The 21,171-nt window shown below is 51.8% G+C and overlaps 7 protein-coding genes across 7 annotated transcripts; 4 read left to right on the top strand and 3 right to left on the bottom strand.

Moving 5' to 3' along the window:
* The first annotated feature begins 203 nt into the window (after positions 1-203).
* On the top strand, positions 204-3,766 carry V8C40DRAFT_249953 (WD40-repeat-containing domain protein). The gene is made up of 4 exons (XM_083216860.1): positions 204-709; positions 1,085-1,267; positions 1,330-2,135; positions 2,197-3,766. Exons 1-4 carry the CDS (start codon positions 560-562, stop codon positions 3,317-3,319), a joined length of 2,262 nt encoding a protein of 753 aa, XP_083071038.1. The 5' UTR covers positions 204-559; the 3' UTR covers positions 3,320-3,766.
* On the top strand, positions 3,766-6,139 carry V8C40DRAFT_249952 (sorting nexin 1). The gene is made up of 3 exons (XM_083216859.1): positions 3,766-4,642; positions 4,717-5,700; positions 5,758-6,139. The coding sequence occupies exons 1-3, from the start codon at positions 4,109-4,111 to the stop codon at positions 5,905-5,907; spliced, it is 1,668 nt and encodes a 555-aa protein (XP_083071037.1). The 5' UTR covers positions 3,766-4,108; the 3' UTR covers positions 5,908-6,139.
* V8C40DRAFT_249951 (mitochondrial 54S ribosomal protein bL31m) lies at positions 6,002-6,861 on the bottom strand. The gene has a single exon (XM_083216858.1). It carries the CDS (start codon positions 6,737-6,739, stop codon positions 6,215-6,217), a length of 525 nt encoding a protein of 174 aa, XP_083071036.1. The 5' UTR covers positions 6,740-6,861; the 3' UTR covers positions 6,002-6,214.
* Positions 6,862-7,189: 328 nt separating this feature from the next.
* Positions 7,190-8,052, top strand: V8C40DRAFT_267592 (flavin reductase like domain-containing protein; the record flags this gene model as incomplete). Its single annotated transcript, XM_083219864.1, has 2 exons — positions 7,190-7,346; positions 7,406-8,052. The coding sequence occupies 2 exons, from the start codon at positions 7,190-7,192 to the stop codon at positions 8,050-8,052; spliced, it is 804 nt and encodes a 267-aa protein (XP_083071035.1).
* A 1,463-nt stretch (positions 8,053-9,515) lies between these two features.
* On the top strand, positions 9,516-12,087 carry V8C40DRAFT_51224 (Hsp90 protein-domain-containing protein). Its single transcript, XM_083223054.1, has 2 exons — positions 9,516-9,995; positions 10,061-12,087. The coding sequence occupies exons 1-2, from the start codon at positions 9,738-9,740 to the stop codon at positions 11,918-11,920; spliced, it is 2,118 nt and encodes a 705-aa protein (XP_083071034.1). The 5' UTR covers positions 9,516-9,737; the 3' UTR covers positions 11,921-12,087.
* Positions 12,088-12,367: 280 nt separating this feature from the next.
* On the bottom strand, positions 12,368-15,214 carry V8C40DRAFT_249945 (sterol O-acyltransferase). Its single transcript, XM_083216857.1, has 3 exons — positions 14,571-15,214; positions 12,825-14,478; positions 12,368-12,753 (listed from the first exon to the last, which is right to left on the bottom strand). Exons 1-3 carry the CDS (start codon positions 14,759-14,761, stop codon positions 12,727-12,729), a joined length of 1,872 nt encoding a protein of 623 aa, XP_083071033.1. The 5' UTR covers positions 14,762-15,214; the 3' UTR covers positions 12,368-12,726.
* Positions 15,215-16,249: 1,035 nt separating this feature from the next.
* Positions 16,250-19,484, bottom strand: V8C40DRAFT_249943 (uncharacterized protein). The gene is made up of 3 exons (XM_083216856.1): positions 19,383-19,484; positions 17,992-19,295; positions 16,250-17,930 (listed from the first exon to the last, which is right to left on the bottom strand). Exons 2-3 carry the CDS (start codon positions 18,801-18,803, stop codon positions 16,724-16,726), a joined length of 2,019 nt encoding a protein of 672 aa, XP_083071032.1. The 5' UTR covers positions 18,804-19,295; positions 19,383-19,484; the 3' UTR covers positions 16,250-16,723.
* Positions 19,485-21,171: the final 1,687 nt, after the last annotated feature.

Genomic DNA, 21,171 nt, shown 5'->3' with positions numbered 1-21,171 from the left:
ATCTTGCGCAATTACTATTAAAGAGTCATTCTATTGTACCATATTCCATACTTGATGACCATAACGACGTACAGCAGCATATTTGGTTTGACTGTTGCTGAGACTGAGCAGCTGAGAGGCGCCGCTTAAACTTCGGCTATACTAACAGCTCTGATGTCTCGCGGTCTTCAGTCCTCTAAGTTTACTCTCAACATCAACCTGGTGCCTTGACCATCAAATCACAGTCGCCTTCTATCCTCTGCAACGCCCTCTTTTCCTCCGAATATCGCACACAGGCATCACAGTTGGAATCACTGGATTTGATTACACCTTGTGGAGCTCACGACTGGCACGTTTTGCCTCCCGCATACCGCTACACGACCTGGGCGTGAGATCCAGGCGCAACTTGAGCTCACTGAACCACGCTGGCACGAGTTGCATTGCGCCTCACGCCACGCAGGACAAGGATCTATTATGACATAGCTTCCAAATCTAGGCATATTGGAAGCACATCTACCTAGCAGTACCGATCTTCGAATCCATCTCTCTCCTCAAAGACGGTGTTCACTCTCCCTCTATCATGGCAACTCAAGCGCCAACCCAGGGCGCTGGCACGGCCAACTCCTATGCAGGGCAACCAGCAACATCACCAGCTGGCCCTCCCGCCGCGACTACGGCTGCAACTGGCACCACTGGAGGTGCCATGTCAAACCAAAATCTGAACCAGATAGTACGTGGTAGCATTTGGAATTATGCCTGTTCTCACCGTGGTCCTTCTTCCGGGGGCCGTGGTCCTTTCCGCGGGGGTCGCCATCTCAAATCAAAAAGTTCTTGTCCTCCGCAGAAACTTGATGAGACACTTGCTATGGTATGCTGCTGTCCTTCTTGTGCTACATTGCCTCAACCACTCTGTAGCATTCGATGAGCAGCGGCATCCTAAAACAAGTCTCATGTGCCATCCGTTTTCATCCACTACCCCATACCCGAGAGCTTGGTTTTCTCTCTTTCATGTCTCTCCCTTTGCCCTCACAGGAGACACTCAATCGCAACTACACATCAAAACGTGTCCAATACTCAGCATCATCTCAGCTAATGACATCACTAGGTTACGGATTATTTGCTTAAGCGAGGCTTCAACCGGACAGAAGAGGTTTTCAGACAGGAGTCAAAGCATCTGGGTAATGATGGAAAACCAGTTCAGCAACTAGCAAACCTAGGTCCAAAGAAGTACTCGAGAGCGTTTCGACTCTTGAGAGACTGGGTCGAAAACAATCTCGAAATTTACAAGGTAGGTTCCTCCTCGAATGGCTTGCACTACATGCCCGCGTACTAAAGAGAGTTTTGCGTTAGTTTGAGCTATCAAAGCTTCTCTGGCCGACGTTTGTTTACTCATTCATCGAGCTGGTTGGAAATGGATACACAGAAGAGGGCAAGCTGTTCCTTAAAGAAATCGGACAGCATTTCCAAGCGTCCCATGCAGATGATTTGAAGACGTTTTCAACCATTACGCTTCCGCAGCATACAAACGAGAACCCCATTACCAAATTATACAAGGAGAACAAGTATCGCATCCCCTTGAACCAGCATGCGACTGGCGACCTTTTCAACTTTCTTGAGCGCGAATCTGATCAAGGTGGATCCGTAATCCGACAACTACTCGTCACATATTGCCAGATTGATTCAACAGCTCGCGGACCTATCACCCCATTTAGCTTTGAAGCGGTGTTTAGGAAGACGAAGAATCTGGAAATCGAGGAAGTGGATACCAAGGAAGGTATTCCGGGTGTCAACATCGGGCTGTCCAACAAGGATATTCTGGATCCGGCGGCACCTCTGAGCCTTGGACCTCTACCGATGGATACCGATCTTCGCGATGATATCCGAGCCGAAATCGAAGACGAGGAACGGCGAAATCCCCCGGCGCCTGGCGCAACTAGCCTGATAGAAGAGCTTGACCAAAAGATCAAGCGAGAAGAGAGTGCAGATGCCCCGAGCCGAGCCGATCTACCGCTACCCCCGTCTCGCCCGCGAGATATTATGCTTGAGATGCAAAAGCTGCGAGAAAATAGAGACAGATTCAAAATTGAGGGTCGAACAGGTGGTGTGGGCGTCCCCGTCAGCGCTTGCATGTTTACATTCCACAACACATTTGGAAGGCAAGTTTTTTTAAACTTCAATTGGCAAATTAAGGGCAAAGGAGACTGACTCTTGAGACAGCGTATCATGTATGGAGTTTTCTGACGACGGACAGCTCGCAGCTGTGGGTACCAGCGAATCTTATATTCGCGTCTGGTCCTTGGATGGAAAAGCTCTCCCCAGCTCAAATGCTCACGAAAAAGGCGCCAAGTTCAACAGCCGGAAGCTGATTGGACACTTTGGCCCTGTATTCGACATTTCGTTCTCCGACTCTGCTTCGGGACCTCCCCAAAAGCTGTTTGGTGATGAAGGAAGACAGAATGCGGCAATTGACGGGCGGCCGAAGTTATTGCTTTCATGTTCAGCGGACGGACAAATCCGGCTTTGGTCTCTGGAATCTTGGACCTGCTTATGCGTTTACAAGTCACACGACGGACCTGTCTATAGAGCGCAATGGGGTCCACACGGACATTACTTTCTAACCGGTGGCTACGACAAGGTCGTGCGAGTGTGGATGCAGGATCATGCATCGCCCCAGCGTCTGCTTGTTGGGCACGATACCGCCGTCTCAGCTATAGCATGGCATCCCAACGGCATGTATGTCTTTTCGGCATCAGACGAAACGGACAAGTCTGTCCGCATGTGGTCGGTGGTGACAGGAGCCTGCGTGAGAGTATTTACTGGGCACACTGAGCACGTCAGCTCTCTAGAATGCGCCCCCAACGGCAAGATTCTAGCCAGTGCAGACGTTGCGGGCAATATTTTCTTCTGGGATCTAGTCAAGGGTACTCGCATCAAGCGCTCTCGCGGCCACGGCAAAGGCGGCGTCTGGTCTCTCAGCTTCAGCGTCGAGTCCAACATACTTGCCTCTGGTGGCCAAGATGGTACTGTTCGGTTGTGGGACGTCGAATCACCAGCGGATCCTCACAAAGCCGCTCAACAGGCCGGCCTTGAGGCGGCTACTGCCGGTGCTGATTTGGCGATTGGCGGTCCCAACGGAGAAGCATCAAGAATCAACGCTGGGCCTTCGGGTCAACCAGCCAACACTGGAGCCACCACGGGCACCAAGAAGAAGAGCAAAGAGGTCATGATTACTCCAGATCAAATCTCTGCGTTTCCCACGAAGAAGACGCCGGTGATTAACGTCAAGTTCACTCGAATGAATCTCGTTATAGCAGGCGGATGTTACGACCCTGACCGGTAGAGCAGGGCAGGGCGTGACTGAAGCAGGTAAATGCGATTTGCAATGATTGGGCTGGTATTGCAACTGAACTCGAATGGCGCATCCAAGAGACAACGTGGAGGTCCAGATGGCGGCATTGGCGAGTGAAATGCACGAGGTACAAGTGCCGCAAAGTGCCTGACAAAAGGCAGCGGGATAGCGACGGACTCGGAATGGGTGTAATACAGCTATAGGTCTCGCTTGGTTACAGGGATAATTATTTAGAACAATACTCGATGCGTCATAATGGCAGTTGGTTGCTGCCAGAGTATCGAATGAGGCACGAATCTGCCTGGGTAGGGAATAATGGAACGCTGGAGCTGGAGAGGCAGTCAGTCAACTTATGGTTAGGTAGCGAATAAAGGCTGTGTTTATACCCGCGCTGTTAAAGAAATAAAGGACGACCTTTACTTTTCTCCTTTATCACTGCTTCTTCTGCTCATTCAATCAATTGCGGGTGATACATTCAATATCACTGAGCTCGTCTTATCTCTTATATTCATTCCCCATCTCACCAGCCATGAAAAGCTGATGATCAGGTGGGGTGCAGCCTCGCGCCCAGGTACAGGTACCTACGCAACCGCTGACGTTGAGCAGGCGCTAGCGGGTACCGGTGTCTTGTCTCCAACCAACCCGGTACGTATGCCACTCTCAACCGGACAAGCTGCCTTTGCCTTGCCTTGACTTCGCAGCTCCTCCAGGCCAGTCCAATTCCTCCTCCTCCAGCTCCTCCAATATCCCGCTCATAGCCCCGGATTCTCGCATTTTGCAATGGACGTCGAAGAGTCGCCATGGGCTGATTCCAGCCAGACCCCCCCTGAGCCTGTCGCCGAGAGCGAGCCCGTTGCTTCCCCGCCAGCGACATCACAGGCCTCAACCTCGTCGGCGCCCCGACCCTCGCGCACGCCCCGTCGCATCGTTGCTCAACCTACGAAGCTGGAAGCCGTTGACGATCCCCTCGGGCCTCTGAGCGCCGGATCGACCCCGAATGCTGCGCTGGATGCCCCGCCCGTGCCGCCCCAGAAGGAGCAGATGGTCATCCGCACGACCATGGCGCCGCTGCAGCAGCAGAGACGGTCTGCCGATCCGCACCTTGTCGAGGACGACGATGACCTGGACAGTCCGAGAGGCCCGAGGATGCCGCCGCCTGTTGACGCTGCGAGGCCCAGCAGTGTGAAGAGCAGCACGCAGCCAAGCGTCAGCGTCGAGGAGGCATCCAAGCCCACATTCTACATCACTGTTGGAGACCCGGTCAAGATTGGAGACCTGACAAGTTCGCACATTGTGTATTCGGTGCGGACCAAGGTTAGTGTTGATCAGCTCTGATTGTCTCTTTCGTGCATCAAGATCCCCCAGCTAAAGCAAGCTCCTCTTATCAGACCACATCCAGAGCCTACAAGCAGCCCGAATTCGAGGTCAAGCGTCGATACCGAGACTTCCTCTGGCTTTACAACACCCTGCATGGCAACAACCCCGGATACGTGGTGCCTCCGCCACCCGAGAAGCAGGCTGTTGGCCGCTTCGACAGCAACTTTGTGGAGAGCAGAAGAGCGGCGCTGGAAAAAATGCTCAACAAGACTGCCGCGCATCCCGTCCTTCAGCATGACGCTGACCTAAAACTATTCCTTGAGAGCGAGGCGTTTAACGTTGACATTAAGCACAAGGAGAGACGGGAGCCATTGCCCACTGAGAGTAAGGGAGTCTTCGGATCTCTAGGTATCAATGTCGGAGGAGGAAGCAAATTTGTCGAGCAGGACGATTGGTTCCACGATCGCAAGGTGTACCTTGATGCCTTGGAGAACCAACTCAAGGGGCTTCTCAAGGCAATGGAGGCAATGGTTAGCCAGAGAAAGATGATGGCAGAGGCTGCGGCCGACTTTTCTGCCTCTCTCCACGCACTCTCTACTGTTGAGCTCTCGCCCTCACTATCCGGTCCCCTCGACGCTCTCTCCGATCTTCAACTCACGATTCGCGATGTGTATGAGCGTCAAGCTATGCAAGATGTCCTCACCTTTGGCATCATTATTGACGAGTACATTCGCCTTATCGGATCGATTAAGCAGGCATTCAGCCAGCGCCAAAAGGGCTTCTATGCCTGGCACTCAGCCGAGTCTGAGCTGCAGAAGAAGAAGACGACGCAAGACAAGTTGCTGCGACAGGGTAAGAGCCAGCAAGACCGACTTAATCAGATGAATGCCGAGGTTCAGGAGGCAGAGAGAAAAGTCCACCAAGCTCGGCTCCTGTTTGAGGACATGGGCCGCTCAATGAGGGCCGAGCTGGATCGTTTCGAGAAGGAAAAGGTAGAGGACTTCAAGAGCGGTGTTGAGACGTTCCTTGAAGGTGCTGTTGAGGCTCAGAAGGAGGTAAGCGTTGATCTCTCCCATTAGAATGACATTGTCAGTCTGCTAACATGCAATTAGTTGATCGAGAAGTGGGAGACGTTCCTGATGCAGCTGGATGCCCAGGACGACGAGTCGGCTTTCTACAGGCCACCCGTTTACCAGCCAAAGCCTCCAGGCAACACCGTCGTTGATCGAGCAAGGGCAACTATAGATGAGGATTCAGACTAATGGAATGCTTTGAAGCTGTAACCCTTTCATTACAAGGTGGAGTTTTACGGTTAGGCGAAGAGGCAATTGAATGAGAGCGAGGGGAGGCTGCAGTGTGCTACTACTATTCGTATTCGTTTCAAAACTCGGAGATGCATCTCTTTTGTTATATCATACAGGCCGCTAGGCTCAAAGTGCTGTACATATTTGAACAGAGTCGATCCTCTAATCCATGCGTTTCCTCCTCTGTCTATACTCCTCGCCCGTCTCCCTTTTTTTTGTTGTCCACCCACTCGCAGTAATGTACACATCATATCAACCCATCTCATTATTTTCTTCGTGTAGGAGCCCTCTTGGGACCCGAATCCTTCATCGCACTCGTATCCTGCGGCGTATACTCCGCCAACAAATCCTCAAAGTTCAACCCAGCATCCTCCTCAACAGGCTTAGCAGCAGCAACCTCCTCAGCAGCTGCCTTTTCACCCTCCTCTACAGCCTGAGCCGTAGCATCATACCCTCTTCCGAATCGTTCTCTGAAAGCAGCCAGTTTACCAGCCTCATCCAACTCCACGTTGCGTAAGCTCTTCTCGCTAGGCTGCCACAGGAGCGTGTTGCGAGTATCCTTTTGGGCGCGGTACAATGGGAGAGGAGAGGTTGTGCGAGCGGTGTAGGTCGAGCCGTCGGAGAGCTGGATGAGCTGGGTGAATGTGTATGGCCGCCTGGGGCGGGGGATGAATGTCGCGTTTCGGGTTTGCGTGAGGGAGAGGCTGTGGATGGAGAGGGAGGAGGATGTTGTTGATGGGCGGAGGGGGGAGGATGAGAGGAGCGTTGAGGGGATGGGGAGCTTCCCCATTTTGGGCGGTATTTGTTGGTTGATTTGTTGAGAGATTGGATAGTTTGAGTATATGGTTCAATTGAAGAGGATTAGAGGTGGGTTGCTTGGTGTCAGTGTCGCATGTTTGGTGATGACCAAGGCCTTGGAGTTGTCGCAAAATTTCCGGCCCGCTGGCTGGTGTGGTTCCGTAAAGTGGCGGCACAGCGGGAGTTAGTTGCTTATCGATAAGGGAATTTGTGCCGAAGCCAGTCAAGCAACCGCCGGGAGGAAGCTCTGTCAACTCCTCCGGCCACTGTCTTTATTATAAAGATTCCTTTTTTTTTCAATTGGGCTTTCTTTTTAATAGTTCTAATTCCGCAATCAAGGCCGCATGATTCGATGAGGACTACCAGGGCGGTGCGACAGCTGTCGCGGCTTGGATGCGGCGGCGCAAGTCGGGTCACAGCTGGGTGTTTGGGAGATGCGCGGATGGTGATGGTGCAGAAGAGAGGGTTTTGGGCGTTGCGGCTGATGAGAGGCGTTCATGATGTTGTGGGCCATGCGCTGACTCTTGGAGAGCAAGCGACTGGTGTGCGGTCGTCTCGAGCAGCTGCGAGTTCCAGCATAGCTTCTCAGGATGCTACATGTGAGGATGCCTGGATACTGATTTTGGATGATTCTTGCTGACATTGAATTAAGCAATAGCTGAAAAGCCGACATCCTTTCAACAGTCGACTCAACCTAGTCAATCGAGCCATACTCCCAGTTCATGGCATACTTCGTTTCCCATACCACCGACCGCTGATCCGACATCCCCTGCCGCCCTCTCAGAGCAAATACGATCCATTATGCGATTACTCCCACACTCCGTCGTTGTCTGCACCTCAACACATGGACAAACTCCAAGAGCCATGACCATGTCGTCATTTACATCACTCACTCTCTCACCAACACCATTGATATCTTTCAACATTGCCACTCCGAGCCGAACCCTCGATGCCATAATAGAGAGCCGCCATTTCAACATACACATTATGTCAGGGGACGAATTAGGCGTACAGGTAGCAGACAGGTTTACAAGAGGCAACACGGATGATGTGTTTGACGGGTTAGAATACGATACGAGCAAGACGGATGGAGCACCTCTGCTGAGAGGCGAGGGAATCATGTATGCTCTGAGGTGCAGGCTGCTACCCGACGAACCCACGAGGGGTCTTTTGAAAGTCCGGGATCATGTCATTGTTGTGGGAGAAGTGGTGGAAATGATACCAGGAAGCTGCGCGAACAAGTTTGGGCTGTCGTATGCGGATCGAAAGTATCGCCAGATCGGGAGTGTGATTTCGCAGGATTAAGAGCGGTGGGCTTCATGGAATCTGAAAGCATGTGAAAGGAACATTATAGAAACAGATAGATTGTGTACGAGTATATGTGAGGAGTCGGATGCACGGCGTCGGATGTATGAAGCTTACATGGTATTATTATGCTGGTAGCTATAGAGTTTCACAAGGGGGGTTGGTTAGATGGCATGCAAGGGGGGATTCGGGACAAGCGGGGGTTACAGCTGCCTACTAGACGAGGCAGACGGGCGCTAAGCGGTTTCTTTGATAAAAAATAAATGGATTTGATGAATTAAAATGGTCATTGATTGTTGTGTTGTCAAGGCAGACAAAGAGAATAGTCGATGCTCTTCAGCTGTCTTCTGTTGCCTTCGACCGGCTCCGCAAAAGGTGGGATGTTTAGCGGGCGATAAGATTGATACCTTGATAGTATGGTGGCCTCCGTAGTGAGAGGGCCCCCTTGTCAATGGTTGCTGCAGCAGTGCCCAGTTTCCATCGGAAGCCGAAACGGGGCGCTGCATTTGGTTTCCCCTCATCGTCAGCCTCGTTTTAGGGGAATGGGGGAGGAGGGAGGCAAAGGGGAGACGAGACAAGGTGGAAGTTTCTAGCAGCAGCTTTGGGGGGTGGACAAGGAGAGGGGCAAGACAATGAATGACAAGGGGGTTGTTGTTGGTGGTGATGCTGTTACTGTAGTGTTGATGTACATGAAAGAAGAAGCAGAAGAATTCATTGTATTGTATTTCTCTGAGTTGGTTATCACTGAAAGAAGAGCTGCATGAAATATCCTATGGTTGCTACTCCAAAAGCCACTAGTAGACAACAGTAACAGTAACAGCAACAGCAACTCCATCAGACAGAAGCACAAAGAAACAAAGCATGTGGACCCTGAGCAATAGCCACAGCCACAGCCCAAATGCGTCCGTCTCGCCTCTTCCCCCTCACTAAAACAGCGCCCCAAAAGCGGGCTGGCGGCTGCCTTGTGCCGCCTGAGTGTCAGAAAGAGAAACAGACAGAGGCAGAAGCACGGCGAAGGTGAATTTTTCTGCTAGAAGGCTCCAGCGCTGCCCCCCCAGTCAACCAGCCACTCAGCCAATCACAGCCGCGCTCCGACCATAGAATCCCATGGAATCTCTTGCCCAAACGGCCATCGCAGCTCGCGCAGCCTTTTTTAGACGCCTCTTCCTCCTCTTCCCTTCCTTCCATCTCCTCTCTTTTTTTTCTTCCTCATTCGCATTCTTCATTCTTCTTCTTTCTTCATCAAATACCCCCAAGCTCGAGATACAAACAACGTTTTTGCGCTTGTTCTCATTGGAGCCTCTCTTTTTCTTTTCCACAGGTGAGTTTGAACGATCGGCCAGCAGCAGCAATCTTATCATCCCACTTTCCCCTTCTAGCCGCTGTGCTTTTTTATCACCCCGCCATTTTGCTTGGGAGGAACTTCAGCCTTGCCTTGGGTTCGATCGAATCTCTGCCACTTTCAAAGACTTTTTCTTCAAGCTTTGCATTGTATTGTGCAGAATCGGATTGGAATCTCTTTCAAGTGCTGGTGATTTTTTTTCCCACTGATTTTTGTGTTGCCCTCCTTCACCCCTCCCCCGCCTACTTCCTCTCCAGCTGCATCCCAACAACTCCTCGTTTCAATCAGCTAACTCTTCTTCTTCCAATCCAGACTCACACATTTTCCGTTGATACCCTTCACCATGGCTGAGACTTTCGAGTTCCAGGCTGAGATCTCTCAGCTTCTCTCCCTCATCATCAACACCGTCTACTCCAACAAGGAGATCTTCCTGCGAGAACTTGTCTCCAACGCCTCCGATGCCTTGGACAAGATCCGCTACAAGGCGCTGTCCGACCCCAGCCAGCTCGACTCTGGCAAGGACCTGCGCATTGACATCATCCCCAACAAGGAGGCCAAGACCCTGACCATCCGTGATACCGGTATTGGTATGACCAAGGCTGTAAGTTGATACCATTCTATGACCCTATTTTACTCGCCAACCTGATGCTAACATGAAATCTCCAGGACCTTGTCAACAATCTGGGTACCATTGCCCGCTCCGGAACCAAGCAGTTCATGGAGGCCCTGACGGCCGGTGCCGATGTGTCCATGATTGGTCAGTTCGGTGTTGGTTTCTACTCTGCCTACCTCGTTGCCGACCGCGTCAGCGTCGTCTCTAAGCACAACGATGACGAGCAGTACATCTGGGAGTCCAGCGCTGGTGGTACCTTCAACATCACCGCCGACACCGAGGGCGAGCAGCTCGGTCGTGGTACCGCCATCGTCCTCCACCTCAAGGACGAGCAGGCTGACTACCTGAACGAGAGCCGCATCAAGGAGGTCATCAAGAAGCACTCCGAGTTCATCAGCTACCCCATCTACCTCCACGTCCAGAAGGAGACCGAGAAGGAGGTCCCTGATGAGGATGCTACCGAGGAGACCGTCACCGAGGAGGGTGATGACAAGAAGCCCAAGGTCGAGGAGATCGACGACGAGGAGGAGGAGAAGGAGAAGAAGCCCAAGACCAAGAAGATCAAGGAGACCACCATTGAGGAGGAGGAGCTCAACAAGCAGAAGCCCATCTGGACTCGCAACCCCCAGGACATCACCCAGGAGGAGTATGCTTCCTTCTACAAGTCCCTCTCCAACGACTGGGAGGACCACCTCGGTGTCAAGCACTTCTCCGTTGAGGGTCAGCTCGAGTTCCGTGCCATCCTCTTCGTCCCAAAGCGCGCTCCCTTTGACCTGTTCGAGACCAAGAAGACCAAGAACAACATCAAGCTGTACGTCCGTCGCGTCTTCATCACTGATGACGCCACCGACCTCATCCCTGAGTGGCTCAGCTTCGTCAAGGGTGTTGTCGACTCTGAGGATCTCCCTCTCAACCTGTCTCGTGAGACTCTTCAGCAGAACAAGATCATGAAGGTCATCAAGAAGAACATTGTCAAGAAGTCTCTGGAGCTCTTCCAGGAGATTGCCGAGGACAAGGAGCAGTTCGACAAGTTCTACAGCGCCTTCTCCAAGAACCTCAAGCTTGGTATCCACGAGGACTCCCAGAACCGTGGCATCCTTGCCAAGCTCCTCCGCTTCAACTCCACCAAGTCTGGTGATGAGATGACCTCCCTGACTGACTACGTCACCCGCATGCCTGAGCACCAGAAGAACATCTACTACATCACTGGCGAGTCCCTCAAGGCTGTCCAGAAGTCTCCCTTCCTTGATGCTCTCAAGGCCAAGGGCTTCGAGGTTCTCTTCCTCGTCGACCCCATTGACGAGTACGCCATGACTCAGCTCAAGGAGTTCGAGGACAAGAAGCTTGTCGACATCACCAAGGACTTTGAGCTCGAGGAGACCGACGAGGAGAAGGCTGCCCGTGAGGCCGAGGAGAAGGAGTACGAGACCCTTGCCAAGGCTCTTAAGACTGTCCTCGGCGACAAGGTCGAGAAGGTTGTCGTCAGCGACAAGCTCGGTCTCTCCCCCTGCGCCATCCGTACCGGCCAGTTCGGTTGGTCCGCCAACATGGAGCGTATCATGAAGGCCCAGGCTCTCCGTGACACCTCCATGAGCAGCTACATGTCCTCCAAGAAGACTTTCGAGATCTCTCCCAAGTCTCCCATCATCCAGGAGCTCAAGAAGAAGGTCGAGGCTGACGGCGAGAACGATCGCACCGTCAAGTCCATTGTCCAGCTGCTGTTCGAGACCTCCCTGCTCGTCTCCGGCTTCACCATTGACGAGCCCGCTGGCTTCGCCGAGCGCATCCACAAGCTCGTCCAGCTCGGCCTCAACATTGAGGAGGACGACTCCGCCCCCGTCGAGGGTGCTGCCGCTCCCGCCGACACCCCTGCCGTCGAGACTGGCGACAGCGCCATGGAGGAGGTTGACTAAATTACCTCTTTGTGTGCACCAAGAATCGGGATAAACGGACAAAAAGTTTGATTTTACACGATGGAGTTGAACGGTTTTAGAGCAACATGGTCTGGACGTGGATTTTCTTTTTTTATGCTTTGTTTACTATCTTAGGTGGTCCCAGGTTTAACGGACCGATGCTTTTACCCCATAGTGCCCTTGATATCCCCTCATATGAGGCGAGGGAGGGCGTAATTTAGCCCAGTCTATGAGAAATGAATAAATGGAATGGACAATGACTTCTTTTTCCTGACGACGTGATGTAATGTGATGTGATGACACTAGTGATGACTGTGCATCTTGTCTATTAGTGATGAATGACGCAAATGTCTTTAAAAGAGATTCAGTACTCCGTACTATACAGCTTGATCCATTGGTTTACACGCTACGACGCAAATAAGTTGTCAAACTATTGAGTGATGTCTGCTTGATCAGTTGAAGTAAAAACGAAAAGCAAGTGATATTTATACTACGTACTAAAGGTAGTATCAGCAAAACATCGTGAGATGTATGTATTTACGCCTGTAGAGTAACGAAAACCGCCAATGATACGTTTATATCCAGAACGCAATGAACAAAGGAAATACAGAAGAAAAAAAAGGGCAATCAGCCTCTCCCTGTTTATGGGTACAAATGAAAAGGAAACCACAGAACCAGTCTGGAAATAATGTACGATACGGTATGCCTTATGTAACTGCTGCAAAAGGGATGAAAAGTATATGCTAATGAGTGTGGGTTTGAGTGGGAGTTTGAGTAGGTGAGTTTATGGGCTTGAGTTGAGTTGTTTAGAGGAGGACGTAGAGTGCGCAGATCTATTATCATTATTTGTTAGCTTCTTTTGATATCTAATTGTTATAAAAGGGTGAAAATGTTTTTGACTTACCAGGCTGAGACCTAGGATCATGGAGCACCAGAAGCAGACATTGTTGAGCGTCTTGCGGCCCCTGACCCAGCGCGTCCGCTGCAGCATAACAATAGGCAGCTGCAGCATCTGGCAGACGAAGCCGTATCCGCGAATCTTCTTTGTAATACAAGCCATGACAATCTCATGACCAACGGCGGAGATGAGAAAGGTGATAAAGGTAGCGAAAGCCTTGCCAGTGTGCGGGCGCGAGGCGCTGTAGACGTGGCGGCGCAAGAAGGAGTAGACGGGAACATTCCACTCGCGCGAAAACTCCATCCAGTCGGTCGAGTTCCACCAGTCGGCGTAGAAGTGGCGGTCAGCGAAGCAGGTGATTTCGGCAAAGGCGCCGAGGACGTATTCGAAGATGACGAGGAAGACGAGGAGGAAGGTGAGCATGAAGGGGAAGAGCAGCCAGGAGATTGTCTCGGCGAGGATGAGGCCCGACTCGAGGGCCACGGAGGAAGACGAGTCGACGAGGTGGGCGGAGGCGACGAGGTCAAGGCGGCGCGAGGCATCGACGAGGACGGGGAAGATGTACTCCTCGGAGATGACGGTGAGGAGGAAGATGCAGCCAAAGGTGGCGATGATCTTGGAGACGAGGGCGGTCCAGTTGATGGCCGGGGTGCGCGGGTACTCGATCTCGTAGCAGAGCGTCGGGCAGCAGAGGTAGTCGAGGTAGTTGGCCCAGGTGACGTTGCGCGGGTACGTGACGTTGCCCATGGGGCTGGTAAGCTCGCGGGCGAGGTCTTCACGTAAGGTGTCGATTTCGTCAGCGCTGGTGGGCTCGGGCTCTGTTTCGGTTTCAGGGGCAGTAGAGGGAGCAGCAGCAACAGCAGCATGGCCGTTGGTGCCGTTGACGCCCTTCTTGTCGAGGCTTCCCTGCTGGCGATGATGCTGCTTCTTCTTAGGCTTGGAGACGTCCTTGTCCTCTTCCACGGGGCGAGGCATGGGGATTCCTGAGACGCTGCCCTTGCGGTGGTCGGCGCTGGGGTAGAGATAGGCCGGCCTGCGGTCTGCTCTCGACGGGTTCGGCTCGTCCAGGCTGCGCAATCGCTTCTCCGTTTCTGAGAGGTGGCCGTTGTAAAAGGCGTACGAGTGCATCTTCATGAGCAGCACCATGGTGTGCAGCAGCAGACAGACTTGCGCGGTCCACGCCCAGTCCAGCCAGAACGGCACAATGACCCAAAACGCCAACCACACGACCTGATAGATGCTCTGGATCGCCATGCCTCCCCTACTCCAGCCCCAGACTCCTCCCATGGGGTTCTTGCGCACCCAGCGATGCAGCGGCAAGCTGACGGCGGTGGTGGCGACCATGAGGAAGTCGGCAATGGCCAAGTGCCACAGCTTGTCGGCGAAGAGGCCCCAGATCTGGACGCGCAGGGGGTATCCGGTGTCTTTCCAGTTGCGCAGCATGGTGGTGATGCCCATGATGGCCAGGCCGATCCAGAAGAGGTTGAAGAAGCCATGGAAGTCGCGGTAGTCGCTGGAGGGGTCGAAGTGGGAGACGCGCGAGGCGAATTCGATAGTAGGGAAGATGCGACGGCGCTGCTCGGCGCGGACGAGCTTGCGGGCGGAGGAGAGGGATTTGGTCGAGGGGGGAGCGTTGTCTGAGACGGGGGTTGAGCGGCCGCTGTTTTAATTGAGTCAGTCCCTGTATTCTTTCAAGATGGTGATGATGATGGCGAAGAAGAAGAGCAGCAAGCAAAGCAAAGCAAAACTCACCTCGTCGTGGCACTGCCTACGCCGCCATTACTGTCGCCCGGGGGCAAACCTAGGAGGTGATTGTCGCCATCAGTCGAAGATGCGCGCGACACTTGCGCATGCAGCGGCTTGTGGATTCTCGCCCGCAGCACGTTGTCGGCGTAGCTGTCGAAGTGACTGTGGCCATTGGCCAGGACGTCTATTGATGTCATGATGCGCCAACCAGAAGCCGTGATGTCCTCATCCGGCGGTTTCTATGTAGTCGCTGTTGTCTCTCGACAAAGGGTTCGTTCGGTAGATGTAAAGATGCAAGCGGTTAAAGAAAGAAAGAAAACCTCGTATTATTATTTCCTTCTTTTTTTGTCGCAAATTCGCAAATCCTTCAGGAGGCGCGGCAGCACCGAAATCGTTTGCGTTTGGTGGATATGGAGACACGGCAGAGTCGCAAGTCGCAGGTTAAAACATATATAGGAGGTAGTACCAGCTTTCCGGGCCTGGAGATTATATCGCTTGCATCAATGCGGACCGGGGTTGGATTCGATTTGTTTCAGCGTAGTAATAAAAATAAGAATAGTAATAACAAGCAAGCAAAGAGATGCGCGACTGTACAACTGCAGAGCTCGCTAAAATATACGATACGATGGGCGGTGATTGTTGGATGAGAAATTAGATGAAGCATAAATAGAACCACTGAGGACACAAGAACAAGGCAAAGAGGCAAAAACGAGGTACCGCATACAGTACGTCACTGGGCCCCTCGCTGCCCCCACTTTCTGACGCCGACGAAATGGGCTCCATTGCTTTCAAAGAAGGAAATAAAGAGGGTGCATTGCATTGGATGATATAAGGTTAGTGGTTAGGGAGCTGGCTGGCACTAGAACAGTCTACTGTCAAGCCTGTCATGGGAATAAGCATCAATCAATCAATGTCGCATTGTCTTTGAAATAAAACGGTCAACTAGCACTAGAATACAGTGGCTTCTCTTCTATTCAAACAACCATCAAATACAACACAATACAACATATCAATCAATCAATACTACAACATTAGTACCTACACACACACCCCGGACAACGGACTCAATCCTCCCCCCGTACCTAATATAATAATCACGGACAATCAATCCATCATCCAAGTACCGCAACATATCCTCCGTCAGCCCTTCTCCAATCCCATCCCCCCCTATCCGCGTACCGGTACCCGGCACTCCGTTTCCTCCGTCCCATCGCCACCCGACTCTTCCGACCTCCCGAGGCTTTCTTCCTTTTTCCCCATACTCCGTACACCACTTTATTCTCTTCATACACCACTTTATTTTCTTCGAGCTCGGCAACACGCAGCCCATCCAAAGCTCCCGGACCCTTTACTCACTAGAATATGACCATCGCACCATCGCTGTGAAATCACGCTTACCGTACTCACTAAAATAATAACCATGGTGTGCATCCATCTTGTAGATGACAAACTGCATACAGAGAACATACATGCGAATCGGCGATGATCATGTAATACAGCTGCCTGCCTAGACCGTGCGTGCTCGTTCGGACTCCTTCAGGGTCCGTGTCGTCTTACGCGCATCACGTACGACATGCATGCTGCTTATTCCATCAAATTCTACTCGATTCACAACACATTTCTCTTATAATCATCAGACGGCTCAGATATAATAATCCTCAAAAGGCATATATATATATATATATACGCATTATAAGAAAAACTCATGTAAATAACGTAACGTCCATGCAATGCACGCTCATCTATAACATAACTAAAACTCCCATCATCCCAATGCCATAACGCTAAAAAGAAAAGAAGAAAAAGAAAGGCACTACTCCAAGTGGTTGACCATGTAAATGCTCCCGTCCAACGCATATCCATGCAATATCGCCTCGCAAAGCCGCTTCCTCTTTCTCCCATATGTATCCTTGATGCAAATGCAAACACCCACAATCACATGAAAAGAAATTAAGATACTCCCTTCAATGGAAGAAAGCCGGGCTGTCCGGCATCCTCCTCCGATCAGACAAGGTCCGTAAAACAGCCCACTTTCGCCGAACCTCCCGATCAAACGAAAACAGCAAAAGCCTCGGCTCACCGAGCTTCCCCGGCCCAAAAACTTCCGCTGAGTCAAAGGGGGAAAAAAAAGTGTAAGTCACCCCATTCGGATTTCCTTTTCACTGCATGGTAGTCCGCGGAACCTGCTTCCGCTTCTCCGTCATCACATCCCTGACGTACCGACTATGCACCGTAAATGTCCATGGCATGTGCAGCCACCACTCGCCCTGCAGATACTGCAGATACGTGCGGTACCACTGCGCGTCTTGGCTGCCAATGAAGAGCAGATAACTGTGGCTCTCCCTATGTAGTTTCTCGGAGAACACTCGTAGCCCTTCCACCACCTGGAAGCGTCTCTCCTCGCTCCGCTGGTTTTCCACGTCGTCGGCCTGCCATCCGGGGTCCACCACGGCGTCCACGTCCCGCACAATGTGCAGCGTCTGCCGGAGCGCCCGAACGGGCCGCGGGAACAGCAGTTGCAGGTAGCCTCCGGACGATGCTCGCGAGCGCTTCTCGCGGTACGGCACCGAGCCCGTCAGCGTCTTGCGCCTAGCAAAGTCCTTGGCCTTGTAGTAGTACACGTCGTCTACCAGGTTTGTGTTGAGCCACATGGTCACCATCTTCTCAATCGTCGCGTTCAGGTCCGATCCGCTTCTCCGCAGGTCGCTGGCATACACCACTCGGGACGTCATGAGCTTGTACTCGAGCTCCAGCAGGTGGAGCTGCAGCCGCATGATGGGCTCGTCTCCAACCAGGAAGCTGTCGCTGAGCCGAGGCGTTGACGGCCTCCACTTGCCGCTCATGAAGCTCTTCATCGACGTATTGGACGTAGACGACTCGGCCGAGTGCGCCGACGGCGTCGGGCTCGGCTCTCTGTGAATCGTAGCTGGTCTCCGAATGTCCCTGGTGTAGTTGACGCACAGGAAAAAGTCCTGGTACGGCTGCCCCGTCCTTTTCGTGGGATTGCGCTGAATGGCGTCCCGGCCTCGCTGCGCCGCCACGTGAAAATCGGTGCCTTTAATTAGTAGCTCGTTGTAAAAGGCTTCGAGGTAAGTCGCCACGGTCTGCCAGTGCACATAGAACCACATGGCCGACACGTTGTGGACGCCACGCTCGAGAAAGATGTGGGCCAGGTTTGTTGACGGGCCCGAACGGTTATACGCCGAGAGGCATGCATTGAGAACCACGTTCTCGACATTATAGTCGGCCAGCACCTTGGCAACGTCTGATGCCTTGGCGAGATGAGTCTGTGGAACTTGGTTTACGTGCGAGCTGAAGCCTAGAGGTTTCTTGGCAAACAGAAGCCAGGGCATTTGCTGGCCGTACCTACGTGCCACTGGTTAGATACTTTGAACCCCTATTGGAACGTCAAGACGAAATGACTTACTCATCATCCATGATCCTTCCGTGAAGGTCAAAATGAACCAAGTTAAACTGCACGCCATGCCCAGCCCTCACCTTCAGATGCTCATCCAACTCCTCTATACTGCCCGGCCGCACCACCTCCAGCAGCAACCGGCTCCTCAGCTTCTTCTGCACATTCATCAACGGCCACTGAGCCAAATCGGGCTCCGGGTCACGGTCAGCCCCCGACCGGCTGAAGTCGCGGGCAATCACCAGCAGCACGTAAAACGAGCCGTTGGGGTTGACCTGTATGCTTGACAATGACCGTGGCGGCCCCAGTGGTCGAGCTGGTTGACTGGCAAAGTAACTCACCCGCGTCACTCTCAACCGCAGGTTCCGCATCAGCGGACTCCTGACGGATTCAAGAAGCTCCCAGGCAAGGCAGTGGATGCCTCCGGCCTTGTTAATGGACTTTTCATCTTCGTGAGAATCATAATGTTCAACAACGACGAGCTGGACCTCGGTACTACCAGTACGGAGCACTCTCGGCCGCAAGAGGCCCAGCTGGGCAAGCAGTATCTCTCCATATGCGTGTATGCGACTCTCGGCCAGCGATAGGCCATCCGTGTCGCTATCCTCGAGCTCCAGGCTCTGCAGGCTCCAATGCTGACGGTCCGAGTTACGGAGATAGTCCTCAAAGATGTCTTTATACTCCGCCTCGAGGAACGGATCTGTAATGGTGATGGTACTCTCTGGTTGTTTGTTGACTTGAATGGTGACTTCCCATGACCGCCTGCCATCGGGCCCTGCTACCTCGTTGGGGCGACTCGATTGCCGCACGTATACGACGTCCATGTCCCGATCCCAGGTCGTCTCAGCCAAGGGGAGCAATCCCGCGACCGCATATTCTGCTCGATCCGTCTCCTGGTGCCTGTCGTTAACAGCAATCGTGGGTATATCCGCTGTCGTGTATGCTATCGTCGATGCTATGGCTTATACCGCTGGCTATTTGCTGCTCCAGCTATTCTTGCGAGCGCCTCCTGTCTAGAGCAATGTAATCAAGACAAAAAGCTCCAGCATAGAACTCGGCCCCCTCTTCAATCCAACTTCAGCCCGAGCTTCGAGTAACCCGCCTCCACTTGTCCTCTCCGCAGCAGCAAGAGTATGTGTAACCTTGTCCGTGTTATAATCTTGCCTTCGTCTTTCCCAATCGAACCATGTCTCGTATTCTATCGCTTCAGCTCGAATCGTGTTCGCAAATCGTGGTCGGTAATTCTAGGTATATCCACGCCTCCACAGCTTTCTGGAAGTGCTTCGTTGGATCCGGTATCAATGCCTACAGCACCCCTACCCAAGCACATAACAGCTCCCGTTAGCAAATCCCAACAGAAATAACAAAATAAGAATCCCAGCAGCTGCAGGGCCTGAACTCACAATTACGTGCTCCAAAATCACCAAGATCAAACGCAATGCAATGCAATGCAAGAAGTAAAAACAGAAAAAAACAAGACACGCGCCAGGTTGGGCCAGGGAGAGAAATCGCTGGAGAAACAGCGTCTCAGCAAGTGCCGTGTGCCTGACAGGGGTGATAAATGCGCTGTAACCAACTTGCATGCACTAACCCCAGTCCAAAACATCCAATCCGCTAACAGAAGCCCCCCAAATTCTCCATTCTGCATTTCTAGTCACTTCTTCAGCTTGAACGCATCTCTGCTCAGCCTCTCTCCAGCCATCCAATGCTACATCATTCCATCGGTGAAGAAAAGGAAAGACGGCAGAGCATCTGGATGGCAAAATACTGCCTAGCAGCCACGACAACGATCCGCGCTCCAGGCATCCCTCACTACTGTACTGACCTTGTGATCAGACAACAAAACAAATAGATATCCTATCAAATGCAGCAGCCTCGTTTTTATTCACCTTGCTCATGACTCCTACAAGCCTCAATTCAGCCGCAAATGTGCCTCGACTCAAAAAAGGGAGGACGCGTAGGACAGCCCTGGAAATCCCATCCCATCGAGACAAAACACACTCCAGAACCCGTGTTTCGTCTCACTCTTAGAGGATTTCCCATTTGTCTGAGTGCCACGTGGATAGGTGAGCTTTTCACGATTGGAAAGCTTAGAGTTTGATAGCGGGCTAAGTTGAGAGCGTAGACAAAGTGTAAAACGCAACCACATGAACCCCCGTAGTAGATTCACGTTCTTCGTAAGCTTCTTAGTATGAACGACGTTAATTAAACAAAGTTTTCATTCGTCACCCGCGAAACCAACGCTTATGATGGGATCTACACTTTTACTAGGTACGGTACAATGGGGGCTAGTCGTCCAAAAAGGGCCATCACACCACATCGTGATGCTTCATTCCCGCAATATCAAAATTCAAATTGGATATAATGTATCGGTACCTCGTCTATCAGTCCCGCCCGCTAACAACAAAAAACAGCAAAAACAAAAAAGCAAAAACAACGCAAAAATCAATCTATACTCAACCAATCTACAAAAAATTCACATCATCTCAAGACATCCTTGCACACATCACCATAGGTAGGAGGAAGAGGAAACAACACACTGGCAACTTGCTTTTCTCCAAAGTTTGAGGGGATTCAAGTTTCTTCTCAAAGATACCTAAAACGCGAAGAAAAAAACAAAGAAAAAAAAAAGCCCTCCCCCTTTCCGCTCCGGCGCCAAGAACACCCTTCTCTTGTTCGAATGGTAGTAATAAAAACAAATTTCAAGATGGGGTCAAGTTGAAGAAAGCCACCTCTTCTCGCAAACAGTTAAAAAAAAAAAGACGCAAAAAACGCAACGCAATACAGATAAAAAAAAAAAAAAGGAGAGGAATTAACAAAGATTGACGGGTCGAACGATAGTGAACAGAAACTAGAATCTGTAGGATTCCACAAGTACACAAGGTGGCAGCAGCCCCGAGTAAGGCTCACTCTCTTGCGTAAATAGATAGATGACGTGTCTTTCTTCCACCTCTTTGCCACGTAATGTTCCAGCTTTCGTCTAGGCTCCAACTCGGGGCTCGACCGGGGATTGGTTGTTCGCAAGGACAAATAAAAAGACAAGGAAAGGGAAAATCGATCAAGTCGCTAGGTAATCAGTTGGTCGACGAGTTGTTGCTGCTGTTTAACAAGAAAAAGAATAAATGTTGCCGGCTAAGTCAAACAGCTTTTTGGGGGTAGTTTCGTAACGTCGTAAAGGGGGAAGAGAAAGCG

This window comes from Trichoderma camerunense (genome assembly GCF_050948025.1).
Source record: "Trichoderma camerunense strain CBS 138272 chromosome Unknown V8C40scaffold_13, whole genome shotgun sequence".
Taxonomy (NCBI): domain Eukaryota; kingdom Fungi; phylum Ascomycota; class Sordariomycetes; order Hypocreales; family Hypocreaceae; genus Trichoderma; species Trichoderma camerunense.
The sequence above is the reverse complement of the archived record's forward strand: the minus strand, read 5'-3'. Positions and strand labels throughout refer to the sequence as shown.

Coding starts and splice junctions, on each gene's coding strand:
- V8C40DRAFT_249953 (XM_083216860.1), top strand. CDS start 560: ATGGCAACTCAAGCGCCAACCCAGGGCGCTGGCACGGCCAACTCCTAT. Junction 710..1,084: donor ACCAAAATCTGAACCAGATA/GTACGTGGTAGC, acceptor TGACATCACTAG/GTTACGGATTATTTGCTTAA. Junction 2,136..2,196: donor TTCCACAACACATTTGGAAG/GCAAGTTTTTTT, acceptor CTCTTGAGACAG/CGTATCATGTATGGAGTTTT.
- V8C40DRAFT_249952 (XM_083216859.1), top strand. CDS start 4,109: ATGGACGTCGAAGAGTCGCCATGGGCTGATTCCAGCCAGACCCCCCCT. Junction 4,643..4,716: donor TGTATTCGGTGCGGACCAAG/GTTAGTGTTGAT, acceptor TCCTCTTATCAG/ACCACATCCAGAGCCTACAA. Junction 5,701..5,757: donor CTGTTGAGGCTCAGAAGGAG/GTAAGCGTTGAT, acceptor ACATGCAATTAG/TTGATCGAGAAGTGGGAGAC.
- V8C40DRAFT_249951 (XM_083216858.1), bottom strand. CDS start 6,739: ATGGGGAAGCTCCCCATCCCCTCAACGCTCCTCTCATCCTCCCCCCTC.
- V8C40DRAFT_51224 (XM_083223054.1), top strand. CDS start 9,738: ATGGCTGAGACTTTCGAGTTCCAGGCTGAGATCTCTCAGCTTCTCTCC. Junction 9,996..10,060: donor GTATTGGTATGACCAAGGCT/GTAAGTTGATAC, acceptor TGAAATCTCCAG/GACCTTGTCAACAATCTGGG.
- V8C40DRAFT_249945 (XM_083216857.1), bottom strand. CDS start 14,761: ATGACATCAATAGACGTCCTGGCCAATGGCCACAGTCACTTCGACAGC. Junction 14,479..14,570: donor GTAGGCAGTGCCACGACGAG/GTGAGTTTTGCT, acceptor CAATTAAAACAG/CGGCCGCTCAACCCCCGTCT. Junction 12,754..12,824: donor TGATCCTAGGTCTCAGCCTG/GTAAGTCAAAAA, acceptor TAATGATAATAG/ATCTGCGCACTCTACGTCCT.
- V8C40DRAFT_249943 (XM_083216856.1), bottom strand. CDS start 18,803: ATGGACGTCGTATACGTGCGGCAATCGAGTCGCCCCAACGAGGTAGCA. Junction 17,931..17,991: donor GGAAGGATCATGGATGATGA/GTAAGTCATTTC, acceptor AGTGGCACGTAG/GTACGGCCAGCAAATGCCCT.